We start from the raw sequence: 22,865 nt of genomic DNA, 5'->3' as shown, positions 1-22,865 counted from the left end.
CCCCCGCCCCCCCCTGCCCGGCGGTTAATTCTCACTAACAAGATTTGGCATGATGTCGGGCGAATAATTTTTGGCTTCTGCCGTGTCCCCACCGGGGCGCGCACAACCCCCTGCCAAAAGCGGCCTCTGGGAAATTAAATGCCTAAGTAAAACCGGGGTCGGGGAGAACGCTACACGACCTGGAAAGAGGGACGCACTCGCCCTCAGAACTTACTGAAACCTTCCCGCGTCCGTTTCTCAGGGTCTAGCTTCTCACCAAATGTAGACCCTAATTGTCATTTCCTGAGAAAACAATGCACGTGTATGCAAGATGAGGTGAGGACTTTTCCGAAAGCCGAGAACGTCGGGGTCGTCCCCCCCCCCCACCCGGGATTCAATAAACAGCTTTAGGAAGCGTGGACGGGAGTGGCACCCCTGCCTTCCTCCCTAGGAACAACATTCCGGCCAATAATGCCCGCCTCTGGGTCGTAAAGCAACAAACCCAACACCTCCCTATTACTGGGCTTCGGGGCAGGAGGGCTTTTCCCTTTCATCTTGGAAGCGGGGGCTCGCCCGCGTTCCTCGGGGCGCTCTAAGGCGGATTTCATGGCTTCGGATGAAAATCGATCACGCTAACGCAAAAGCTAAGGTCTGCGGGGTCGCGTGGCTCAAACGACCCGCCGGGCGGCGCGCACTCCGAAAGCCGGGGCCGAGGACGTGCCCTCGGCCGCGCTCGCTGGGCCGCGGGGCCACGGTGCCCTCTCCACTCCGGCGCGCGGTGGGAGACCCGCGAGGTTGCTAAAAGGGACGAGACCTCCCCACCGAGCCCCCCGGTCTCCCGCTAGGCCGGCTTCCCGGCTGGCCGTGCTCCGCACGCCGAACCCGCGTGGCCGCGGCGGGGTGCGGTGGCGGCTCGGCGACCAGTGTCTGGCGGGCGGCGCGCCGCGGAGCCCGGGACCCGGCCGGCCAGGACCGCCGCCGCCGCCGCGCTCCATTCACAAAGTCCCGGCGCCGCCGCTCGCCTGCCGGTCGGAGGCCGCCTCCCTCTTCCTCTAGGTCTCGGTTTTATGAATGGGCCTGACGGCGAGCGCCGAGCGCCCTGTTTACTCCGCTCTTTGTGACGTCGCGTTCCCATGACTGGGCGCCAGCGGCCCTCACTCCATTCACGCGCGGGGAGGGGGCGGAGGAGGGGCGGGCGGGGCGGAGGGAGCCGGGACGGGGCGGGGAGCCGGCGCGGGAGGGCGGGGGGAGGGCGCGAGGCCCGGGATGGCAGGAGGCGGGGCCTCGGGAGGTAGTAATGAATCTGCCCCCTCCCGGGGGAGAGCAGAAGAGCCTTAATACATCTATAAGCCAAAGAGGAAACTCTGGCTAGGGCAGTGCGCGGAGCTCCGGCTGCTGGTGGGGAGCGGCGGCCGGATCCGCAGCGCCGGCGGCGGCTACGGCGGGAGCAGCACAACCGGCAAAATACAATAGAGGCAACAGCAGAAGGGAGCCCGCGGTCCTCTCCCGTAAACACACTCCGCTCCGCCGCCGCCTCCCCCTCGGCACCGCGCGCGGTGCTGCCTGGCGCCCGAGGCCGCTCGGACTGCTATGTAACCGCGAGACGGCGGGAGCAAGGGGGCCGGGGAGAAGAGGTCAGCCCGTGGGAGGCTGTGGGGGCCAAGTTTGCGGCCACTTCGGCACGCGCTTTCCTTAGCCCCCGCTTGCCCCTTCCTGCAGCCCGGCTGGCCCAGGGGTCCTTTGCCTCCTCGCGTGCCCGGCGACCATGGTGACGGTGGAGGAGCTGCGGGAGATGGACTGCAGCGTGCTCAAAAGGCTGATGAACAGGGAAGAGAACGGCGGCGGCGCGGGCGGCAGCGGCGGCCACGGCGCCCTGGGGCTGCTGAGCGGCGGCAAGTGCCTGCTGCTGGACTGCAGACCGTTCCTGGCGCACAGCGCGGGCTACATCCGAGGCTCGGTCAACGTGCGCTGCAACACCATCGTGCGGCGGCGGGCTAAGGGCTCCGTGAGTCTGGAGCAGATTCTGCCCGCCGAGGAAGAGGTGCGCGCCCGCCTGCGCTCCGGCCTCTACTCGGCGGTCATCGTCTACGACGAGCGCAGCCCGCGCGCCGAGAGCCTCCGCGAAGACAGCACCGTGTCGCTGGTCGTGCAGGCGCTGCGCCGCAACGCCGAGCGCACCGACATCTGCCTGCTCAAAGGTAAACTCGGGCGCCGGGGCGCGAGCCGGAGGGGAGATTCAGCGGGACTGGGCGGCCTGCGTCTTAGTGGGCCGGGGAAGAAGTGCCCGGAGGGATTCGTGGCCGTGAGGATCCCCGCGCACTCCTTTGTGCGCGCTGGTGTGCATGGGTTTGCAAGGTTTTTGTGCGTTTGTGTGCAAGTGCGAGCGCCTGAAGTCCCCAGAGACTGCAAGGGTGCGTTTCCTCTGTCACCTGCCGCGTCGGGAGTCTTCGGAGATTCTGCATTTATTTACACTCCCTGACCGTCAGGCCTCTTAGGCGAAGGGACCCCATTGCGTTGCCCACCCAGAGTCCGGGAGTGTATGTGTGTGTGGGGGGGTGTGCTCCCAGTGCCACTGTGCGGGCGGGACCAGGTCAGGCCTGTTGTCTTGGCGCGCCCGGGCCCTGCGCCGAGTCCCGAGAACCCGAGAGGTGGGGAAGAGGGTGAAGGGTGAGCGCCGAAGCGGGAACGGCTCCGTGAATGCAGAAAGGCGGATCGGGTTGCGGACATTGTGCGGAGCTATCTGCGTCTCGTTCCCTGCTGCCCAACTCCGAGCTCCGCCTGGAAGGTGGCCAACTTCTCCCGCCTCGGGCTCGACCCCAGCTCCGGGAGCGGGGGGCGGGAGGACTGTGTATTCGGGGAACGCGAGATGGGACGGTGCCCCTCAACGGAGGCTGCGGAGAGGTACGACCTTTTGTTCAGAGCCGCTTCTCGACCATCTGTTGGCTGCGCGTGCTTGCTTTAAGCGGACCGTGGCGCAACTCCTCGGGGACGGGAGTTCTTGTCAAATTGGGAAGTCGGAAACCCCCAAAGGACCGCGGGCTAAGTGATCGGAGGGACGGTGCGCCGACCGCACCTGCCCCGCCTGCTCGAGCCGCGGCCCTTGGCTGTCCCCGCGCGAGGGGGAGCGGGCAGGACCCGGTGTGGGTAGGGGCGCCCCCGCCGCGCTGCGCCCCTGCCTCCCACCGCCGCATTCCGCGCATTCTTTCGCCGGCGTCCGGTCACTGCCTCCGAACCCGTGAGGCGTTTCAGACCCAGGCCTTCAAAGAGCCGCTCCTTTCTCTGCAGGCGCCCTTCGCCTCCTCCCTCCTTTCCTTTTCCCTCCGGACCTGCTCACCCGAGAGGAAGGGAGGTGGTGGCGGGAGGAGGGGCGGAAACCTGTCCCCGCCGCCCTTTCCAAAAAGCACAACAACCCCGCTCAGTGCTGGCGAGCCGGGTTTGCCCCTACCGAACAGCGGGGGGCTTTGTTCTCGGCAGTTGTTTCCTGGCCATTTGACCTGTCAGCTGCTGGGGAAATGCTGCTGTTGACCTTCGGTTGAACTACTAAGGCGATTTTGCTGATTTTTCTGTTTCCGCGAGGGCTGCCTTTTGCACCTCCGAGGGAGCCTAATCTTCCTCTCTTCTCCCCAAAGCGTTTTAAGAGAAAGTGCCGGGAAGGGGTTGCACCGGAAGGCCGGGCGCCTGGGACCCGAGGGCCTCGCCTGCCTGGTGGCCGAGCAGTGCCCGGGAGCCCCCGGCGGACGCACGTCCAGCTTCCTCCCGCGCGGGTGTGGGCGGCGAGGCTGCGGAGCACGCCCGCCTTCCCCTACCCGCTGCGGGCGTTCGTGGCAACGGGGAGAGAAATTTCCCCGGGGGCGATGGGCACCTCGAGTGGCACGGACTGGCCGGGGTGTTCTCCGTGCCGCGCTGCCCTGGACTCTCCCCCATGATTTAGAGCCCAAGCCTGCGCCTTCCTTCGCGGGCCTCTGAAGCCAGGGCCCTTCTGGAGGTCGTGCAGACCCACGTGGAGTCTGGGTGCGTTTTGTTTTGTTTTTCTTCCTGGAAGAAATCCGGAGGGGATCGCCCCGGAGCAGCAGCTCGGGGACTTGGGCCCCTGGACTAACGGGCGCGAGGACACCCAAGACCTGGGGAGGGAAGGCATATATTTAACGTTTCCTTCTCCGGCTCCTCCCTGGTCGAACGGGGAGAACCCAGAGCCAGATCCGTTCGGACAGCCGGCCCGCGCACTTGCCGCTGGGCGCGAGGCTCAGGCTCAGGTTCGGGGTGAGACAGGAGCCTCTGGCTACAATGACAGTCCCCTCGTAAGGCAGGAGCCTCCGGGTAAAATGACAGCCCCCTGGCTGTTGCCGAGGTCCCTGGCCAAAGGAAAAGAAGTCTTCTATGGGCTCTTTCCTCCAGAGGCTTGCACTGCTTCCTGTGGTCTGACCTGGTGTGTGTCAGGGAGGGCTTCGTACCAGGCTTTTCCAAGTCCATATTCTCGAGCGTCTGGGCCTGGGCAGCAGGTAGAAACAGTGCGTCTGCAGGAACAGGCCCGGGGAGGAGCCAGGAAAGGTTTCACTGTGTCTTCTAAGGAAAGGAGCCTTTGGGAGCAGCCTCCTATAATTCGGAGGGGTGGGTGGTGGTGGTGGAATCGGGCTAGATCCCTAGGGATGGCAGAATGTCTGCCTAACAGGTTAACAGGGGTATTTCTGGCTGCTTCTCCTATATGTGCTAAGGAGAGGAAGTCTCAACACCATTCCTCTTCCTCTTCTTGGTCCTCTAAGCAAAATGGCATCCCCACTGAGGTTAGAAGGACCCAGGAAGCTCCTGCTCCCACAGGGCTAGGAGAGGAAAGCAGGGCTCCTAAGTTATGGTGGAGAAAATGTACGTTTATAGGAGAGCAGTCCCTGGGCAGGGAACTAAAGGGAAGCACTGGGGAAGGGGGGACATAAAGCCCTTTAGATTATCTTTAGTAGATGCCCCAATGGTTCAGGGCTTGGCTGGTTTGGTTTCCACTGGAGTTGCTCATTTTAATTTTCACGTAATGGGACTCTGTGTAGGTTTCATTTCATGAATATGGAGCAAAAGCGGGCAGACGTTAAGCCAGCGGAAGACCCGAAGACCCAAGTGTTGGTCTCTAACAACCTGCAGGGACAGGAACGCAGTAGAATATTTTCAGAAGTTACATTGTCCTTCCCAGCCAAAGGCTCTCTAATCCTCCGAGTAACTGAGTAACTAACTAAATAACTGTCTTTCAAAATCTCAGTTCTCTCTTTCTGCCACTCACCACATGCAAGAATTCACAGTTAAGAGTAAATGTTACTCTTTCCATTTCCTAATAGTATCCAAGTTTTGCTAAGAGCCATCACCTAAATCATTACATTTTCTGGTCTTTTTGCTAGTACAAGATTCTCATTGACCTAAACCTCTCCCTTTCTTTCTTTCTTTCTTTCTTTCTTTCTCCTCTAAGGTTCCTTTATTTAAAATCCTGTAAGGCATTTTTAGGGAACGTTCAGAAATTTCAGTTTTTGAGATGTTTCTTACAATACACATCTCCTTTGAAGTCCTTTTCTCTTTCTTTCGTAAATCCTCAGATTGGGGTTATAAAGAACCCCGGCCATTAGAGAAAGACAAAGAGCATTTTCTTACCCTAATAGAGGGCATTCTTGGCCTCTCCTACTTCTCCAGTAAGTCAGTCTCACGCAGATTTTAGATATAAAAACACTATTTTACTTTTCTCCTGTCTAAAATTTACCACAGCTCATGACTTCTGTCTGTTTTTATTTGAGTTCTGATTTTAAAGTTGTCCTGGTATGTTTTGAGAAAGGACGATCAACTAGATAGTCCAGCTTCTTCCTCCAGGTTGGGACTCAAATATGCTTTAGTCCTAGGGCCTGACCATACAGATGGTGCCACGACACTTTCCAAAGGAAGCAGCCAGCAAGGCCAGTGATGGAGTGGGGATTGCTCAGCCAGCCGCCCTGATCTCACTCTGTGCCTGTCTTGTCTCTCTCGGTCCCCAGCTTCCCAGCCCATCCTACTCCCCCAGGTCAGTGGCATTAAACAGCAACACCCCAGGGATGAGGGGGTATGAGTTTGCCCACCTACTCCACCCAAAGAGAAGTGGATTAGCTTTTCTTCCTAGAAACAGGACACAGTGGCCATGACAGCCAAGGCTTGAGGCCATCGGAATTACACAAAATGGTAGACCTTATAGTCTAACTTCTACTGCAGTCAAAGAATGACAACGAATGAAGCAATCTCACTTTTTTTGCATCATTTGAACTGGATGCTTCCAACGAACAAAAGTAACTAAAGATGAGGTGTAGGTACAAATTGAAAGTGAAAATTCGATCCTTACTAAGCCCATCACAGCTCCCTTGGGCTTGTCTTCGAGGCTCATAGGAGAGGTGGGCTGTACAGGAAGGAGGGAGGGTGGCCTTTTTTTTTTTTTTTAAGATTTTATTTATTTATTTGAGACAGAGAGAGCGGATGGGCTGGGGAGAGGCAGAGGGAGAAGCAGACTAGTTGTTGAGCAGGGAGCCCGATGTGGGGCTCGATCCCAGGACCCCAGGATCATGACCTGAGCCAAGGTAGATGCTTCACCAACTGAGCCACCCAGGCGCCCCCAGAGTGGCCTTCTTAAGGAGCCAAGAAATTCCTTTAAAAAAAATCAGAACATCTGAAACCAGATAGCCAGTTTCCTAGCTGGGAGGCAGTTGCTGCCTGACCACGGCAGTCTGACAGGAAGAAGAGTTCACTCTCCGACGGAAGGCAGCGGAAGCCCGCTTGCTGGACAGAGCCGATAGCCCAGAAGTTCTGGGAGGGACCGCAACCCAGACCTAGCTCCAATGTGTCATTGTCAGCCAGCTGGAGCAGGACCACGGATCTGTGCCCGGGGTCCCAGCCTGAGCAGCTCACTTAAACGTTCAGCACTGCTCAGGATTTACACAGGTGATTACGGAGTTAACCCCCACATCAAGGGAAGTTATCAAAGCCAGAGGACCCCAGACTTTCTCGCTGGGCATCAGCTGCCTTGTATCGATAAAATGTCCCAGGAGACCAAACCCTTGTCTGTCTGGGAGCCTTGTCTCTGAACGGGTGACACTGTATTGAGAAGGTAATGGAGAGAGTGACAGCCGTATTAAGATCCATGACCACTGTCATCACCAAATGGCTGGCTTTCCCCACGCAGACCCCACTAGAGATCCTGCTGTGGTGATATGATCAGCACTACATCAACCTGCCTTTTCTAGACACTTTGATGTCCTAGCCCTGCATGGACGTGTGGCCAGTGGGCCGTTCTTTGCAGTAAACTGTGACAGTTGTGCTACTGTGTGAGTGTGAGAAAAAGAGTGTGGAATTGAGCTATGGAGGTAGTTATTCCTCAGCAAAGTTCATTGGGGATGGGGTGGGGAGGAATTATATTCCTTTTCTTTCCTTTAGCCCCTCAAGTTTCAAAATTTAGATGAGAAAATGAGAGCTTTAAGACTTTAAAGTCTGTTATTAAGAACACGGGAAAAATGGGTCAAAATTACTCAGAGTATTTGTTAGAGAATTACCTTCTGTTGGACACAGACGGAACAGGTGGAAAGTCATTGGTGTATGTCTCATACGATTGTATCCAGAAGCTCGAAAAGCAGATTTCGGAGGCACCTGCTGTCAGTTCATAGTTTACAAATAAAGTTTGTGATATTTAAGATCACAAGAGTATTGGTACTTCGGGGTGCCTGGGTGGCTCACTCGGTTGAGTGGCTGCCTTCGGGTCAGGTCATGATCTCAGGGTCCTGGGATCGAGCCCTGCATCCGGCTCCCTGCTCAGCAGAGAGACTGCTGCTCCCTCTCCCTCTGCCTGCCTCTCTGCCTACTTGTGCTCTCTCTCTCTCTGTCAAGTAAGTAAATAAAATCTGGCACTTAAAGATGATATGGTCTGAAATCCTGCCATCATGACCCTGTAGGGATACAGACACACCTGAAACCAGAGTTCTGTAAAATCCCCCTTTAAATGGAATGCATTCTAGAGGTTTCTGTTCTTTTATATCGCATTAAATAAAATGTACTGATCATGACTTCTAAGTGACAGCCTGTAGTTTGAAAAGCCCTGGCAAGAAGCAGAGTTTGGTGAAGTGTCAGGAGTGTCCTGTTCAGATCCTTTCTGGTTTTGCCTGAAAATTCTGTGTCTTCAACAGGGTGAAAAACCAGCAGTCTGTGGCTCCCCCAAGAGAAGGACCACCAGGAAGGCAGAGACGGGGACACAGCAGGGTGGGCTTCTGACGGCCAGACTAGCAGATGGCTTCGAGACCAATGGGCTGAACGTTGTTCCTCCCCTTACTTGGGGGTCTCCCTGAACTGCACTTTTCTTTTCTGTGACATCAGGGCCAGTCACCTCAAGGGCTGATAGTTGGACCCATGTTTGGGAAGAGACTGGCACAGAGTAAGCCTTTCCCCTAAACAGTGACTATCATTTTTACTAACATGGTAATGATGGCCATAGAGGACGGATACTCTTGTGGGGTGCAGGCGTGAGTGGTTTCCTAACTCACAGGCTTCTGCCCCAGCACCCTGCCTGCCTATCATAGTGTGTTCTACTCATAGGACTGGTCCTGGACCAGTGCAGCTCATCGGCCTGCAAAAAGGACCTCCTTTGGTGCTGCTCCTTGTAATGGATCCTCCAAAGCTAGCAAGAGCTCAGGAGGGAAAAACCCTCTCATTGCTGCCCCTGCCCTGGGATGTCCAGTCCCTTGAGCTAATCTGCTTTCTCACTCGGTTCCTTTCTGCCTGTTCTTTAAAGATCTGACAGAGCGAACTGATTTCAGTCGTGATGTTTCTGCCCCATTCTAATGCTGTCTTCTCCCACGCTCTCTGTACTGTTAGGAGAGGTCTGGGGGTGGGGGTGCGCAGATGACAAATGACCCCCCTCAAGCCTGATCTGGCCCCCAGGTCACGTGACCTCTGTCCTGCCCAGTTGCCTGCCTGCCCCCTGCCCATCATGGCCCGGGAGTCCTCTGTCCTTTGCTGCTCTGAGGAGCCACCCAGAGCCAGTGGACGTCCCCGATGGGGAAGGGTCCTGGACAGTGCAGTGCCTGTCCTTCTACTGTCCGATGACCAGATCTCAGGGCTGTGAATGGGAAAAAACCGGTAAAGCCTAGGAGAAGAAGGCTGTCCAAAGTCTGGGAAGTCGCCAGTAATGCTGGGTTCCCTCTTTGGTGCCAAAAAAGGAAGCCTTCATTGTGCGTCTCCCCGAGGCCAGGCGCAGAGCACTGGCTGTCCCAAGTGGTCTTCGAGGGACGCCGCCGGGCCCCGACGGTTCATCACATTTTACAGATGAGGGAGAGACTCAGAGAGGTTGCATGACAGCCCCAGGCTGCACAGCTGATGATTTCTTGGGTTGGGATGCAACCCAGACCTGTGAGTCTGAAGGAGAATCCGCGTGGTTCCCTGCTCATACCTACTCAGCCATGGGAAAAACATTGTGTCAATCATTCTGAGGCCTCTCCCACTTCTCCTGCCCCTGGGACGGGTGGGGTGGTCCTAGGACCTCTGTGACCTTGCCGCCTGGCCCTTGGCCCCCTGGACTCCGCTGATCACTTGCCGGTGGGCACTGCTAGTCTCTCTGTCTAGGTGATGAGCTTATGGAGGGCACTGCCCAGGCCTTACATTACTTTGAAAAAAAAAAAAACAAATGTATTTGGATAGCTCAAATTATTGTACTATAAACACAGAGAGTTGTTTATTTAAAAATTTTCAAATCCTATAGAATTGTCTGGAGTAACAAGTTATGTCTTTGTATATGAGTGTTCACCAGTGGTTTGTTAACTGATCGAATTCTCTTTCCATCCTTGCAAGGGGGGAGACTGGAAGAAGTTTCCCGAGTCCTGTGTTGGGGCCGCAGCTAAAGACATTTGCTGCCTCTTCCCCCATCCTCTCTTCTCTGCATTTGGGACAGCTGGGTTTGTAGCCTTATCAGGAAAACGGGGTGCTGACGGGTAGGAGGGGTGCTCCTGAGCTGAGATGCCCAGGAGGGCCACCGACATGCCTGATACTGCCAGTCCTGGCCCCTCGAGCGGGTTTTCCATCCGGGGAGGCTGGTCATTGTGACTCAGCAGCAGCCAGGCGGGTGACCAGGGAGGCAGCCGTTTCTATCCCAAGGGAGGGCATGGAGGGGGAATGCAGGAGACTGGGGCTCAGAGGAAAAAATGCCTACTGTGTTTCTGGAAGCCTCACGATGCAGTGAAGAACCGTTTCCCTGCCTCCGCAAAGCAGTGTTTTCTGGGGGCGGGGGAGTGGGATTTGGGCAAGTCATTGACTCACCGTCACATGTCTGCCTGTTGGAAGGTTCCTACGAATGGTTCCAGGGCACACGGGCCCCTCACTGCTTACACCCAGACGTTTAGCTGTTACCTATGTGACTGTTGGGTGAACGGGTCGGGTTGTTCCACAACGTGCAGGCCCTACTGAATTGACTTATGATCCAGCGTGGGTCCTCCAGAAACTGCAAAATAAAAAATACGGACAGGGCCAAACGCGGACAGTAGACGCTGAGTTGCTCATCAAGCCATGTCCCATAGCTCCCAAGTGAATCAGATCCTGGTCAGGCGTTTGTCTCCTCCTGGTGTCTCGCTGCCCCTCTGCCTACCTACATCTCTGCCCACCCGCGGCCAGCCCGTGCTCTTCTGCTGGCCCCTAACACTATTGCAGAGAAATTGGCCCTTTATCTCTTTTTGCTTAAAAGACGTCCCTTCCCCGGAAGACGATCCCACAGATAACCATTCCAGAGCTTAGCAGCTCTCAGGGCAGGAAATCCTGCCTTGCCCCAAACCTGCATGTAGCAAGAGGGATTTATATTTAAGCCCGTTTCCTCTTATTTTGGCCCCTTGTTGATGGAACAGCTGTTCGTGTGGCTGGGCGATTGGCATCTGTTCTGTTGCTGAGATCCAGAGGGGCTGGTGCCAGGGTAATTTTTTTTTTTTTCCTTCTCTCCCACATTCGAGAACCTCTCCAAAGGAGGAGCTGGAGTTGGGGGATGACAGACATGATGGTAGGTCCCAGGGCTCGGCACCTCCGTGTTCATGGAAACCCACAGTGGCCATCCTGTCTTTCGTGCTGTGTCATCACCCTAAGGAGCTGCTGTGGAAGGTCCCTTCTGGCATGCTCCCCCGCACATCCTCCTTTCTGCATCTGCATCTCGAATCTAAGTCTTGTTCCTAAAACTTTCCTTCCAGCCTTCAGGATGAAGCCGGACCAAAGGGGACTCTCTGTAGGCTCCATAGCCATTATCTCTGGGCCCACAGCGCCACCTGGTGGCCAGTGTAGATCCAGCCGGCCCCAGCTTCCGAGCCCTTCTCGGTCTAGGGGTAGAATTCAAGTACTTGCTGGTTTTCTGCTGGCTTAGTGACCCTATTAAGCAGAACATGTTTCTCTTTCACAGGTGGCTATGAGAGGTTTTCCTCCGAGTACCCAGAATTCTGTTCCAAAACCAAGGCCCTGGCAACCCTCCCACCTGCTGTGCCCCCCAGCACCGCGGAATCCTTGGACGTGGGCTGCAGCTCCTGCGGAACCCCGCTGCACGACCAGGTAGACTCGGGGCCCAGAGCCCGCCAGGGAGAGGCAACTTGGGGGCAAGGGGGCTTGTTTCCAGGTTGCGACTTTTTTAGGGGTTGGGGATGCAGGGCCTCCGTTTGGGGAGAAGGTAGTGAACCCCAAGTGCTGGGGTGGGTGTTAGGGAGGGTGCATTTGTTCCTGGGAATTCTTCCCCTTCCCTCTTCTTAGCCTCGCTCGGAAAAAGACAAAGATGTAAGTTTCCGACTTAGCTCTGAAGTTACGTGCAGGCGGGTGAGGATTGCTGAAATCAGAAGTGTAGGACCTGCTACAGAGAAGCCGAGAGAGCACTGTGCCTCTTTGAAAGCGCCGCCCCAGGAACTGAGCCAGCTCCCCCCCACCACCACAGTGTATAGCCCACTGTAAATGCCAAGTGGACATAAATGGTCGGCTCTCCTCCCCTAAGGAAACCAGCTTAAGCTGCCATATTCCTTATGAGCCGACTCCTTCTAGGCCTTCGGTTTAGATGGACGGGGGTGAATTTATGGGGTCCAGCAACTCTGCTCCCAGATCCCAGATCTTTTGAGTTGATGTGACTCAGAAAATGTCACGAATTTAAGCTGATGTTACCTCATACTGCTAAGGTCCCCCCTTTTGTCTGTGAGGCTGGTAACACCTGTTTTTGGTGTGCTGCCCGGAGATGTATCCGACCCAAGAGGTCCCCACATCACACACCAGATAGTCTGGCCATTAGTAGGTGTAGATGAATGTCGCCAACGGTGTGGCAAGGCCAGCATGGCGTCTCGTATCCAGGCAGAGGCGGTGACTGGAACCGGCGTGTGGGGCCCACCAGGCTTTACCATCCCGGCTTCTCAGCTCACGGCAGAGCCAGGTGGAAAGGCTAGAGAAGTCCCTTGGTTCTGTCATTTGCTGGGAGCCCCAGCAGGTGTAAGGGGAAGGCTGGGGGCGCTGCGTCCCCTGGCGTTCTCCCCAGGGCTTGTGAAAGCCCGCCTCGGACAGGCTCCCTCTCCCGGTCCCCGTCCTCCTCCTCCTGACTGCCTTCTACTCACCATGCCCGGGGGGCCTTTGCTTCCCCTTTCTGGTGCAGGGGGGTCCTGTGGAGATCCTTCCCTTCCTCTACCTCGGCAGTGCCTACCACGCTGCCCGGAGGGACATGTTGGACGCCCTGGGGATCACGGCCCTGCTGAATGTCTCCTCTGACTGCCCGAACCACTTTGAAGGACACTACCAGTACAAGTGCATCCCGGTGGAAGACAACCACAAGGCAGACATCAGCTCCTGGTTCATGGAGGCCATCGAGTACATCGGTAGGTCGGCGCTGGGGTGCACGCCCAGGCGGGAGGCTGGGAGGGAGCCAGGAGTCCTCCCTGCTGAAGGAGGGACTCAGGCAGCGCTGTCTCCAGGGCATACCGATTTCCCCTCTGCCTCTAAGTCAGGCCGGCCCCCTGGATGCCGTGTTCGGGGAGGAGAATAGGAAGACAGATGCCCACTCCTCTGCTCTTAGCCTAGCCAACAACTTCTTCCTTGGCCATCTCCTAATGTCTAGATGATAAGGCTTTGGGGATTGGGGAGGAAGACAAAGAGAGAATGGGGGTCATTGTTTTTGTTTCTAGAAATGGAAATCCTTGAGGTACCTTGGGATTTCACCAGCTTGAACCCGGGTTTTTTCCTAAGCTTAGTGCATTTGTTTGATGAAGTCTCAAAAACAGGAATCCTCGAGTCCCTTGCAGTGGGCTTCTCTAAGGAGAATTTAGGACTGTTACTCCTCGAACGGGAGTGCCCCTCCCCTAATACTCCTCAGACGCCCCTCCCCCCCCCCCCCGCCCAGCGGGGCCAGCCCGCACCTGCGCGCACCTGCCGTCAGGCGACCCCCGGGCGGGCGCGCGCAGGGCCCTGACGGCGCCGCGCTCTCTGCCCCAGATGCGGTGAAGGACTGCCGCGGCCGCGTGCTGGTGCACTGCCAGGCGGGCATCTCGCGCTCGGCCACCATCTGCCTGGCCTACCTGATGATGAAGAAGCGGGTGCGGCTGGAGGAGGCCTTCGAGTTCGTCAAGCAGCGGCGGAGCATCATCTCGCCCAACTTCAGCTTCATGGGGCAGCTGCTGCAGTTCGAGTCGCAGGTGCTGGCCACGTCGTGCGCCGTGGAGGCCGCCAGCCCCTCGGGGCCCTTGCGGGAGCGGGGCAAGGCCACCCCCACGCCCACGTCGCAGTTCGTCTTCAGCTTCCCGGTGTCGGTGGGCGTGCACGCGGCCCCCAGCAGCCTGCCCTACCTGCACAGCCCCATCACCACCTCCCCCAGCTGCTAGGGCCGCGGGGAGCCCCGACCCGACCCCCGCCGCCGGCTCTCCGCGGGGCTGGCGGGGACTGTTGGCGCGAGAGCCCGGCCGCCAGGCTCCCCGCGTGCCCTCCTGCGGCGCCAGCTAGAATGGCAATAAGGACTTCGAATCCACCTTACGAGCCCACAACACACTCCAGCCTAGAGCAATAACGGCTGCCTCCGCGGGCAGGGAGGACCTCGGTCTGGTTTGTGCGTCCGTGTTACTTTTCAGATAGGAATTTCTTACCTCATTTTTTTAAGCAGTAAGGCTTGAAGTTATGAAACCCACAGATCCTGGCAAAACGTGCCCACCCGGTTTTATTGAGGGTGGGGAGGGGGCGCGGGGGTGGGAAGGGGACAAAAAGAAAACAAGTTTGCCAGAAGTGCCTGGTTCTGTGTGCTTCCTTCTCTTTTGTTCTTGTAACGGGTTTTGGTTGCGGTTCTGTTTTTTAAAGACATCTTCCAGGAGATGATTTTCCTTGTGAAGTCACCAACAGGTGGATAATGATGCTTAATAATAAATAAAAGTATTTATTAAGAAGTTCCTCAGAATATGTAAGTGCAAGGAGCCTAGGGATGATGGTGAACTTGGGATGTATTTATGTCCTGCCCCCGTCAAGGCAGTTAGGAGCCGGACGGTATCTCCCAGGTACAGACCAGGTAGCGGGAGGGTCAGTGGGCACTGGTTGCCACTGAGAAGCAGGCAGAGTGGGGTGGCAGGAGGAAAAAAGGAAGGACCTGCTTTCTGACTTCTTTGAAGCTGGTTCCCAGGCACGGGACACGAAAGCGGCTCTTGGTCCCAGTGACACGACTTTTTCTTGAGATCCGTGATTTAATTTGGTGATGGGAGCCTCTTCTCCCAGACCTGCGGGAAAGCTCGCCTATGCCCTGGATTAAGTGCTGTGTGGTAAAAGGTGCTTCTGGAAAATTCGGGGCAGCTGAGATTGTCCTCCATGGAGTGAGGCCCTTGGGGCAAGCAGCTAACTGGAGATGAACCGGACGGGAATCCTCTGGCAATTGGAAGCACCGTCTTGTCTTCTGCACACTTCGGTATTTGTAATGTTAGAGGGAAGTACAGCAGTTCTTGCCTTCTTGAAATTCCTGGTGTAGCTGAATATTTTTCAAGGCCCTTCCTTGAAGAAGAAGAGGGTTTTGGATACCATGTTTCCCGTCTTGAATGGAAGACGGTGTGAGTGAGAAGCTGGCTAGACCCTTTTTGGGAGCTGGCTGCTGGGCTGCTTTCCTGGGCACCTTGAGCCTTGCTCCCATTTTGGGATCCTTCTTGGGTTAATGCTGTTTTAAGGGGCCTTTCCAAATGGAGATAAGGCTCTTGGAGGGAGAAGGATGTTTGGTGCGGACTGGGATTGGGGGGAGGGAGGAGGGAAGCTACATGTCACTTCATTTGTGGTAGTGTGGAACAGTGTTGTTACAGAGTGCCGCCTAGAGGTATTTGCAGACTTGTCTAGAAATGAGAGCATGTTTGTTTTGGGGTTTCTTTTTTTGTTTTTGGTGTTTTTTGTTTTGTTTTGTTTTTTGGTGGCTTTTTTTTTTTTTTTTAGCCCCTTGTGAGTCTAGATCTAAATGAACATTCTTGCTCATCCATAAATAACTTCAAGCCTCGATGTCAGAATTGCGTTGGAATGCCCTTTCTCACCCTGGCATTCCAGACAGGACCAGGTTCCTTGCATTTCCTTCCATAAACATGAACCTGTGTTGGCATCACTCATCCTGCCTTTGTCAAGCCCTGTCTTTGGGTGAGGCCGGACTTCCCGCTTCCTGTTTTTAGAAAAGCCAGAGGCCCCCTCCATCCCTGGGAGCTGCTTGGCTGAATAGGTAGGGGAGAGGTGAGGGGTTGAGGTTCCCGGGCCATGGACCTATTTAGAGATGGCGCGATTGGCCGTTCCCACTTTTTTCTTGATTCCTAGAAGTTGCTCTGTGTTTTGTGATGAGTGAGGTCGAGCAGTTCTGCAGCTGCAAGAGCTCTGGGTTCCAACAGCAGACAGACCTGGGGGGCGGGGGGGGGGGCCTGTGGCAGGGGGAGGACAGCCAGCCTGGAACAGACTCCCTTTCTACAAAACAAGTGTACAGTTGCTTGTCGTGCTTTCCCAGACTGGATTCCAACCACGCGGACGGTCGGAGCTCAGGACCAGCCCCAGACATGTTTCCCCCACTTTCCAATTCAAGTTTTCTGTCACCTTGTCAAACTGCTATTTCTAAAGCCATTTTCTTTGTACTTGGTAACAGGCTGAGTCCCAGAACTCTCAGAGATAAAATAGGAAATTAGCTTGATCGTAAGAGGGGATTTTTTTTTTGGAGGGTCAAAATTATGCCATCAAGAAGCCTCTTTGATGACTCGAAATAACTCTGTAATGAAGACACCACTACCGGGTCAGCTCGAATGAACGGCCAGGTGGATTTCAACCGGCATCTCCCCCATGGAATCTTTTCTGGTGATGCCAAAGTCCTGTAACGGCCGGAAAACGTTGCCACTTGCCCTGATCCTGTCAGCGGTGCCGTTGGCTACCTTGGATCTTCTCTAGAGACCAAGGGACGCGGTCGGCTCCCTCCTGGAATTCTGTGGGACCCAGGGATGTTTGTGGAGCACTGAGGGTAATGGACTTGACTTTGCCGTGGAGAAGTATTAGGCTGAAGCCGCCGTGAATGGTGCCTGAGCACTCGCAGTTTTTGTCTTTTCCTCCTGAGGCCGTTTGGCCAGGTGCTCGTCCCAGCCGGATTCCAGAGTATTCAACGAGGTTGAGAAGCCATGAGAGAAATTCTAAGAGTCTGGAAAAGTGGGTAGAAGGGAGGTAGGATGGTCAATTCGGATGGGAGTTGGCCGCCAAGCCTGTGTATTAAAGCAGTGGTTCACCTTGGCTGTCCATTGGCGTTAACTGGGGACTTTTGAAAACCTTGCTACCAGGCTATCCCAGGGCAACGAAACCAGGATTTCTGGAGCTGGAACCCAGGCATCCGTACGTTCCAAAGCTCCCCTGGTGCTTTCCATGTGTAGCCAAGGTGGGAAAAACCGTCTTGCTCTCTGGAGGGCAAGGTGCTGCTGGAGGGGGGTTCTTAATGACACAGAACTCACTGGTTTCAAAAACCACAGCTAGGGGGTTGTCACTGGCTTGCAGGTTCCTTCTGCCCATCCCAGCCCGGCAGAGGAACAAGATCGTTTCTCTCAGGAGCTCAAGGAGCAGGTGACCTTGAATGGCAGCTGATGCGTGGAGCATTGTTAGGAACCTGAATACAGTGTCTGGATGTTGGGGTTGCTCCTTGTCTAGCAAGGAAGATAATGGGGCTTATTCTTGAAGATGCCCTTGTCCCCCAGGAGCACCCTGCCTGTCCTCAGAGCTCAGGAGTCAGATGAGGGAGAGGCTTCTTCAAGACAGAGCGATGCAATACTTGTAACTTTTGTAAATAGCCCCGTCTTTCAGAGTGATGTCATTTCTACATTTGATAATGCTTGTACTTCTGTAGGATGTATATAGCTTAGGGGATTATTTTTTGTTTGGTTTCGTTTTTTAGAAGAGTCGACATGTCTTTTTATTTATTGCCTGACAAAGATCATTTGAAGAAAAATAAATACATTTTCAACCATGTCTGGCCTGGTTTATCCTTTCCTTGGAAACGGCACTGCTGTGATGGCTTGGAAAGGAGCAAAAGGAGGTCTGGGGTGTTGGATGATCCTGTGTCCTTCATGACGGTGACGGTAAGATGGTGGCTAGAAAAACCAGTGGCCCTGTTCTTGCTCCCTGAACACCACCCGAAGACAGGCTCACCTGCATCTCTAAGAATCTGGTTTCTCCGGGAAGAGCGTCCTGGGGGAAGAAAGAATTAATTGGACAATAAGAGACAGGGAGTGTCCCTCATCGGACCTACTTTGGTCCAGGCACAGGATGGAGTGACAAGGATGGCTCTTTGGAGGGAGAAGCCAATCAAACAGCCTAACCACAAGGTGATTAGGGCTATAGTATGGTGTTACCCCTGCTGGGACCCCCACCCAACCGATAACGAGGGGTCATGCCTGGCTCACACACACAGACCCTTAGAAAATTTAGTGACTTCATATTTCATCAGGATCATGGAAATTAGCAATATTTTCAAGTCCAGGTTGAAACTATACATGGATGCACGTCAGGGGCCCCTCAGTGCTGCTCTGTGGATTTCCCAAACTGTAAACTGAAAACATCCGTAAACATGCATCCCCCCTGGATCACTGTTAATTTAACCTTCTGGAAGAACTAGCCAGTGTGATCAGCCCATGGAAAAAATGAGGTAAACGATTTGGAAAGTTGGGAAGCCAAATTGTTTGCAGATAAAACGTGTCAGAAGAACACAAGAGAATCCATTGAACGACCATCAGGGAGAAGTCGGTGAGTGCTTGACTGTAACATTAATAGGAAAAATTCAGTAACTTTCTTAGGCAAAAAGACAAAACAGAACAAAACAAAAAACAAAAATAAGGTGGAAGTAGTAGATCCCATGTACAATATAATTTAAAGATAAAGAGTCTACAGTAAACTTTACCAGAGATAGGCAAGACCCAGATGGTGGACACTGTAAAGCCTTATCAAGGAACATTTATGAACACTTGAGAAAAGCAAAGGATGTACTATGCTCTCAGATAAACAGACTTAATACTGAAAAGATACTATGTCCTTAATGATAGAGTATCATTAATGATACTATTAATATCTAATGATATCAGTATTAATACTGAAAAGATACTATGTCTTTAATGTCTTTAAGATTAAACTACATTTGAAGTGATCTGAAAACACCAACGGGGGTTGTGAGGAACATGGCTAAATGATCTTGATTTCACCTGGAGAAATAGGCAGAAATAGGCAGGAAAAATGGTAAAGTAACAGATGGGAGAGACTCCGTAGGTGGAGGGATGGGGTTTACATCCTTTTGTACTGTGGGAAATTATTTACAAAGTAGAGATTCTTGGGCCCGCTTAGAACATACAGAGTCAGAGGCCCTATAGACCCACAGGCAATTTCTGATTTATAGCTAGTTCAGGAATGCCTGATACAGCTCTGTCTTCCATTCCCTTCCCATTCAACTTCCAGACCGAAGTTTTCAAGTATGGCCACCATGACTACTACAGTTTACCCAAGAACTTCGTTGTGTAAACCAATAACCACTTTATTTTGCTCACAAATTTGTAGATTAGAAACTTGGGAAAGGCTCTGCTGAGCAGTTGCCCCTTGGTGTCTCAGGCGGTCACAGTCAGTGACGGCTTGTCATGCTGTCTCCTGAAGGCAGTTAGGCTGGGCTTCCAAAAGGGCACACTCAAGTGATGGGCCGTCCGTGGCTTCCCGCTGAGCTCAGTTGTGACTGTCTCCTGGAGCCTTGACACACACGCTCCCTCTGGAGCTGTCTGGTTTCTCTCAAGACAGATCTGAGCTCCGGCGGGATGCTTTCAAGCCAACACCCGTTTTTGTGATCTGGTTTCAGAAGTCACAATGTCGCTTCCTCTCTACGAGACTGGTTGAAGCCAGGGTCAAGCCTCTCAGGCTCAAGAAAACGCGAGAACGTCAAGTTTCACTCTTAACTGAGAGACATTTTTCATCTAAGATCTCCAAGGACCGAAACAGCTTTCAACCACATTGTACGCTATCAATGGCTCCATCTGATCCAGAGAACATCACAAGGTACACCTAGTCTTAGATAAAGAAATACTAGAAAGCAGAAAGCTGTAAAAGCACCATCCAAGGAGGGAACAGAGGTAGGAGGAAGGTTTGAGGTAAATAGCCCCTGATTTCAGGACCCCCATCTCCACAAGATTCTTCACGTTTTTACATTGGTGGCCACCCAAGCCATCCTCCCTGCTACACAGTGAGGGGCACAGAGATCAGCCGAGGGCCTGATACTGAGGACAGCTGGCTAGAGAGAATGTGTGCTGAGTTCTCCACCAGCAGAATTCAGAGCTACTGAAATGGTCACACAGCTAAGGCAGGCAGACTGGGTAGCTCCGGGGCTCTCTGGGCAAGAGACACGTTCCCATGAACCCTTGCTAAAACTCGTTCCCCTGCTTCTCTTGAGCAAGGGGAGGATGGGGAGGCTTGGCCTGGATTTTCATCCAAGAATGGTATTAGTGACATCATCAGATGGGCACAGAGTTGCTGCCTCCCGGCAATAGGCTCTTAGACGAGACCTGAGTCGGACAACCCAGCTTAGACCAACAACTTACTCCGTGAACCCAAAAGGGCTAAGCTAAATAGAGCCAGCCCCCCACTAAGTTACCTTCCTAGTTGCTGGTAGAGAAGGGAAGGGAAGGACTTTGTGACAGGAGAAAGAACAAGAAAACCATGTTAACCTAGAGGCATAGCAACCTCACCCGGGGAGGGGGGAATGTGGTCCAATGGATGTCCTGAGTTCTGACCAGTGGGATGCGTGTCCTCTCCCGGGGAGAGAAGTTTGTTGGTGAGAGGGTAGATGGGCAGGTAGAGGCATAGAAAGGAATTAGAAACAGGTGAAAAGGATCAGTTTCTCCAACATGTGTCTTTGAGGAGAGGTCTCTAGAGAGAAGTCTTGTTAGCCTTGAGATTGGGGATTTCATAACTGTCTGTTCCCTAAAGGTTTTGTCCAGCCCATGGGATCCAGGTGTCTCTGTGTGAGCTTTATCTCGCAGGAATTATTAGCAAAGGGGCCATCCCGGTCCCGAGAACCTCGTGGCTACCGGCACTCAGAATAGGGAGTCTTCTGGATACAGTGCTCGGATCTCTTTTGAAAGCAGGGAGCTGAACCTCTTCAGAACAATAACCCAGGGATTTGGTTCCTTCAAGGCGTCGAGGCTTCCCACTGAACTTGGCCTTGAAGCTCCAGGTGTCTCCCATCAGAGTTCCAAGTTGACTTTGTGCCACTACTTCAGTGGTGGTCGTACAACCCTTCAATTTAGTCAACTTACCTAAGATCACTGAATTACACACTTAAAATGGGTAAACTTTATGGCACATAAATTATAGCCCAATAATGCTGTTCAATAATGCTGTTCACAATGTGCTCACTGACCCAAATTTCAAAGAACACAAATACTTAAGGGTAAAAATGGAATGTTCCTCCTCCATATCCCAGCCCTGCATCCCACTTGAACTTTCCATAACCAAAACGAGCCGTATCCTTACTTTGAGACTTGCGTTTCTGTGCTGTATACATGTATGTTTGACAGCCCAATACTGTTAGCAGAATTTTTTCTCTTGTTCTTCCTTGTTACCCCTGCCCTGCCCTCAACGTGATCAGCCAGACATTTCCTCTTGTCGCCCCAGGTCAGGGATGGCACCAGGCCAGACCGCAGAAACTAAGGAATCACATTCCTCTCTTCAGAGGTGCAAAGGCATAAAGCAATAGATGAGAGAGTACGTGTCTTTGCTCAGTCAGACCCTCCTGCCCCAGGGGGTGCTGCGTAGACGTGTTAATCCACACATAGCCTGCCTTATCCCCTAACAGCACGCTCTGGAACTGTCCCATGTCTGTATACACTGGTCTCTTTCACCCTTTTAAAAAAAAATTTTATTTGAGAGAGAGAGATCACAAGTAGGCAGAGAGGCAGGCAGAGAGAGAGGAGGAAGCAGGGTCCCCGCTAAGCAGAGAGCCCGAAGCGGGGCTCGATCCCAGAACCCTGGGATCATAATCTGAGTTGAAGGCAGATGCCCTAACCCACTGAGCCACCCAGATGCCCCTCCTTCACCCTTTTTAATGGCTGCATAGTATTTTGTAATAGAGTATCGATGAATTATTTTTAAATAGTATATAATTTCACTTTTTATTTCTTCTTTAGCTCAAGAATGATATAGAAGAGGGTTTTAAACTTCCAAGTGGCTAGGTTTTAGTTTTTTAACTATTCTATGTGACAGTTATAGCTTTGTTGTCCTTGGGTTAGAGAATGTGGTATGTCTGATGGAAATGGATGTGGTGTTCATATTTATGTAATTTCCCTCCCCCCACACTGCTTTTTTACCCAAGTACTCACTTTGTCATAAACCTTCCTGGGTTAATCTGATAGGTAAGTTGCATTAATTTACTATGTTTATTTGCATTTCTTTTCTTCTGAGCTAGAACACTTTTATGTATTCAAGAACCATTTGTATTTTTTTCGATGAACTGTGTGTTCATAACTGATTGTCTTTTTTTATCTTACAGATTTTCAGGAACTCTCTTCTGTATGGAAGAGATTAGCCCCTTGTCCATAGTACAAATTCCAAACATTTCCCGTTGTCTTTTGTCTTTGCTTATAATAGTGTTTTTTGTTTTGTTTTGTTTTGTTTTTAAACAAATACCTATTTTGAGTTCCTGCTTTCAGTTCTTTTGGGTATATACTATCCTGCCCGACTTTATGTTATTTTTAATTAAAAATTTTTTATTCTGCCTTACTTTAAAGACTATTTAGACAGAGAACAAAGCCGCTCGCCCTGTGGCCAGGTCCTCACCACCAAGAAGGGCTGTCACTTGTATTTTACTGTAATACACTGGTGAGCCCAGAGGAGAAGAGTTCATCTGGCTTACTGTTCCCTTTTCCTCATAATACCCCTAGGTCTCAGCTTTGGAGCACTGGTCTATAAAATCCAGCTCCGAGTCCAAAGCAGAGGAAACAGAATTTTCTGCTTTTCCTGTTTGTTCTCCCCAGTTTCAAACTAACTGAAAATACAAGGATTCTTTCGTATATGTTTACACACTAATCACCTCTTTGAAGTCAAAGGAGTTAGGTCAAAATTAACTCTCTAGGTTTCCTCTCTAGGTTTCCTATCTCTATTAAAAGAGAAAGTCTATCCATCTATTACCTATCTATCGATCATCTACCCTTTGCTAGAACACATTTCTATCCTCACTTCTCTCTTTTAGAAATAGACTGAATCTTTAACAGTTTCAGACTTACAGCAAAACTGGAAAGTACTGATATCTGCCCTATACACTCTGTCCCCACCCATGTGGCCTCCCCCATTGTCAGTGGCCCCCACCAGAGGGGCACATTTGTTCGTGGGTGAAGCTGTGTTGATGCACCTTCAACACCCCAAGTCCAAAGTTGACA

At 52.9% G+C, this 22,865-nt stretch overlaps 1 protein-coding gene across 1 annotated transcript; it reads left to right on the top strand.

The window, feature by feature from the left end:
• The first annotated feature begins 1,342 nt into the window (after nucleotides 1-1,342).
• On the top strand, nucleotides 1,343-15,848 carry DUSP4 (dual specificity phosphatase 4). The gene is made up of 4 exons (XM_044225549.1): nucleotides 1,343-2,177; nucleotides 11,384-11,529; nucleotides 12,602-12,821; nucleotides 13,435-15,848. The coding sequence occupies exons 1-4, from the start codon at nucleotides 1,745-1,747 to the stop codon at nucleotides 13,818-13,820; spliced, it is 1,185 nt and encodes a 394-aa protein (XP_044081484.1). The 5' UTR covers nucleotides 1,343-1,744; the 3' UTR covers nucleotides 13,821-15,848.
• The last annotated feature ends 7,017 nt before the right edge of the window (nucleotides 15,849-22,865 follow it).

Source organism: Neovison vison, chromosome 11 (genome assembly GCF_020171115.1).
Source record: "Neovison vison isolate M4711 chromosome 11, ASM_NN_V1, whole genome shotgun sequence".
Taxonomy (NCBI): Eukaryota; Metazoa; Chordata; class Mammalia; order Carnivora; family Mustelidae; genus Neogale; species Neogale vison.
The sequence above is the reverse complement of the archived record's forward strand: the minus strand, read 5'-3'. Positions and strand labels throughout refer to the sequence as shown.

Coding starts and splice junctions, on each gene's coding strand:
- DUSP4 (XM_044225549.1), top strand. CDS start 1,745: ATGGTGACGGTGGAGGAGCTGCGGGAGATGGACTGCAGCGTGCTCAAA. Junction 2,178..11,383: donor CGACATCTGCCTGCTCAAAG/GTAAACTCGGGC, acceptor TCTCTTTCACAG/GTGGCTATGAGAGGTTTTCC. Junction 11,530..12,601: donor GAACCCCGCTGCACGACCAG/GTAGACTCGGGG, acceptor TTTCTGGTGCAG/GGGGGTCCTGTGGAGATCCT.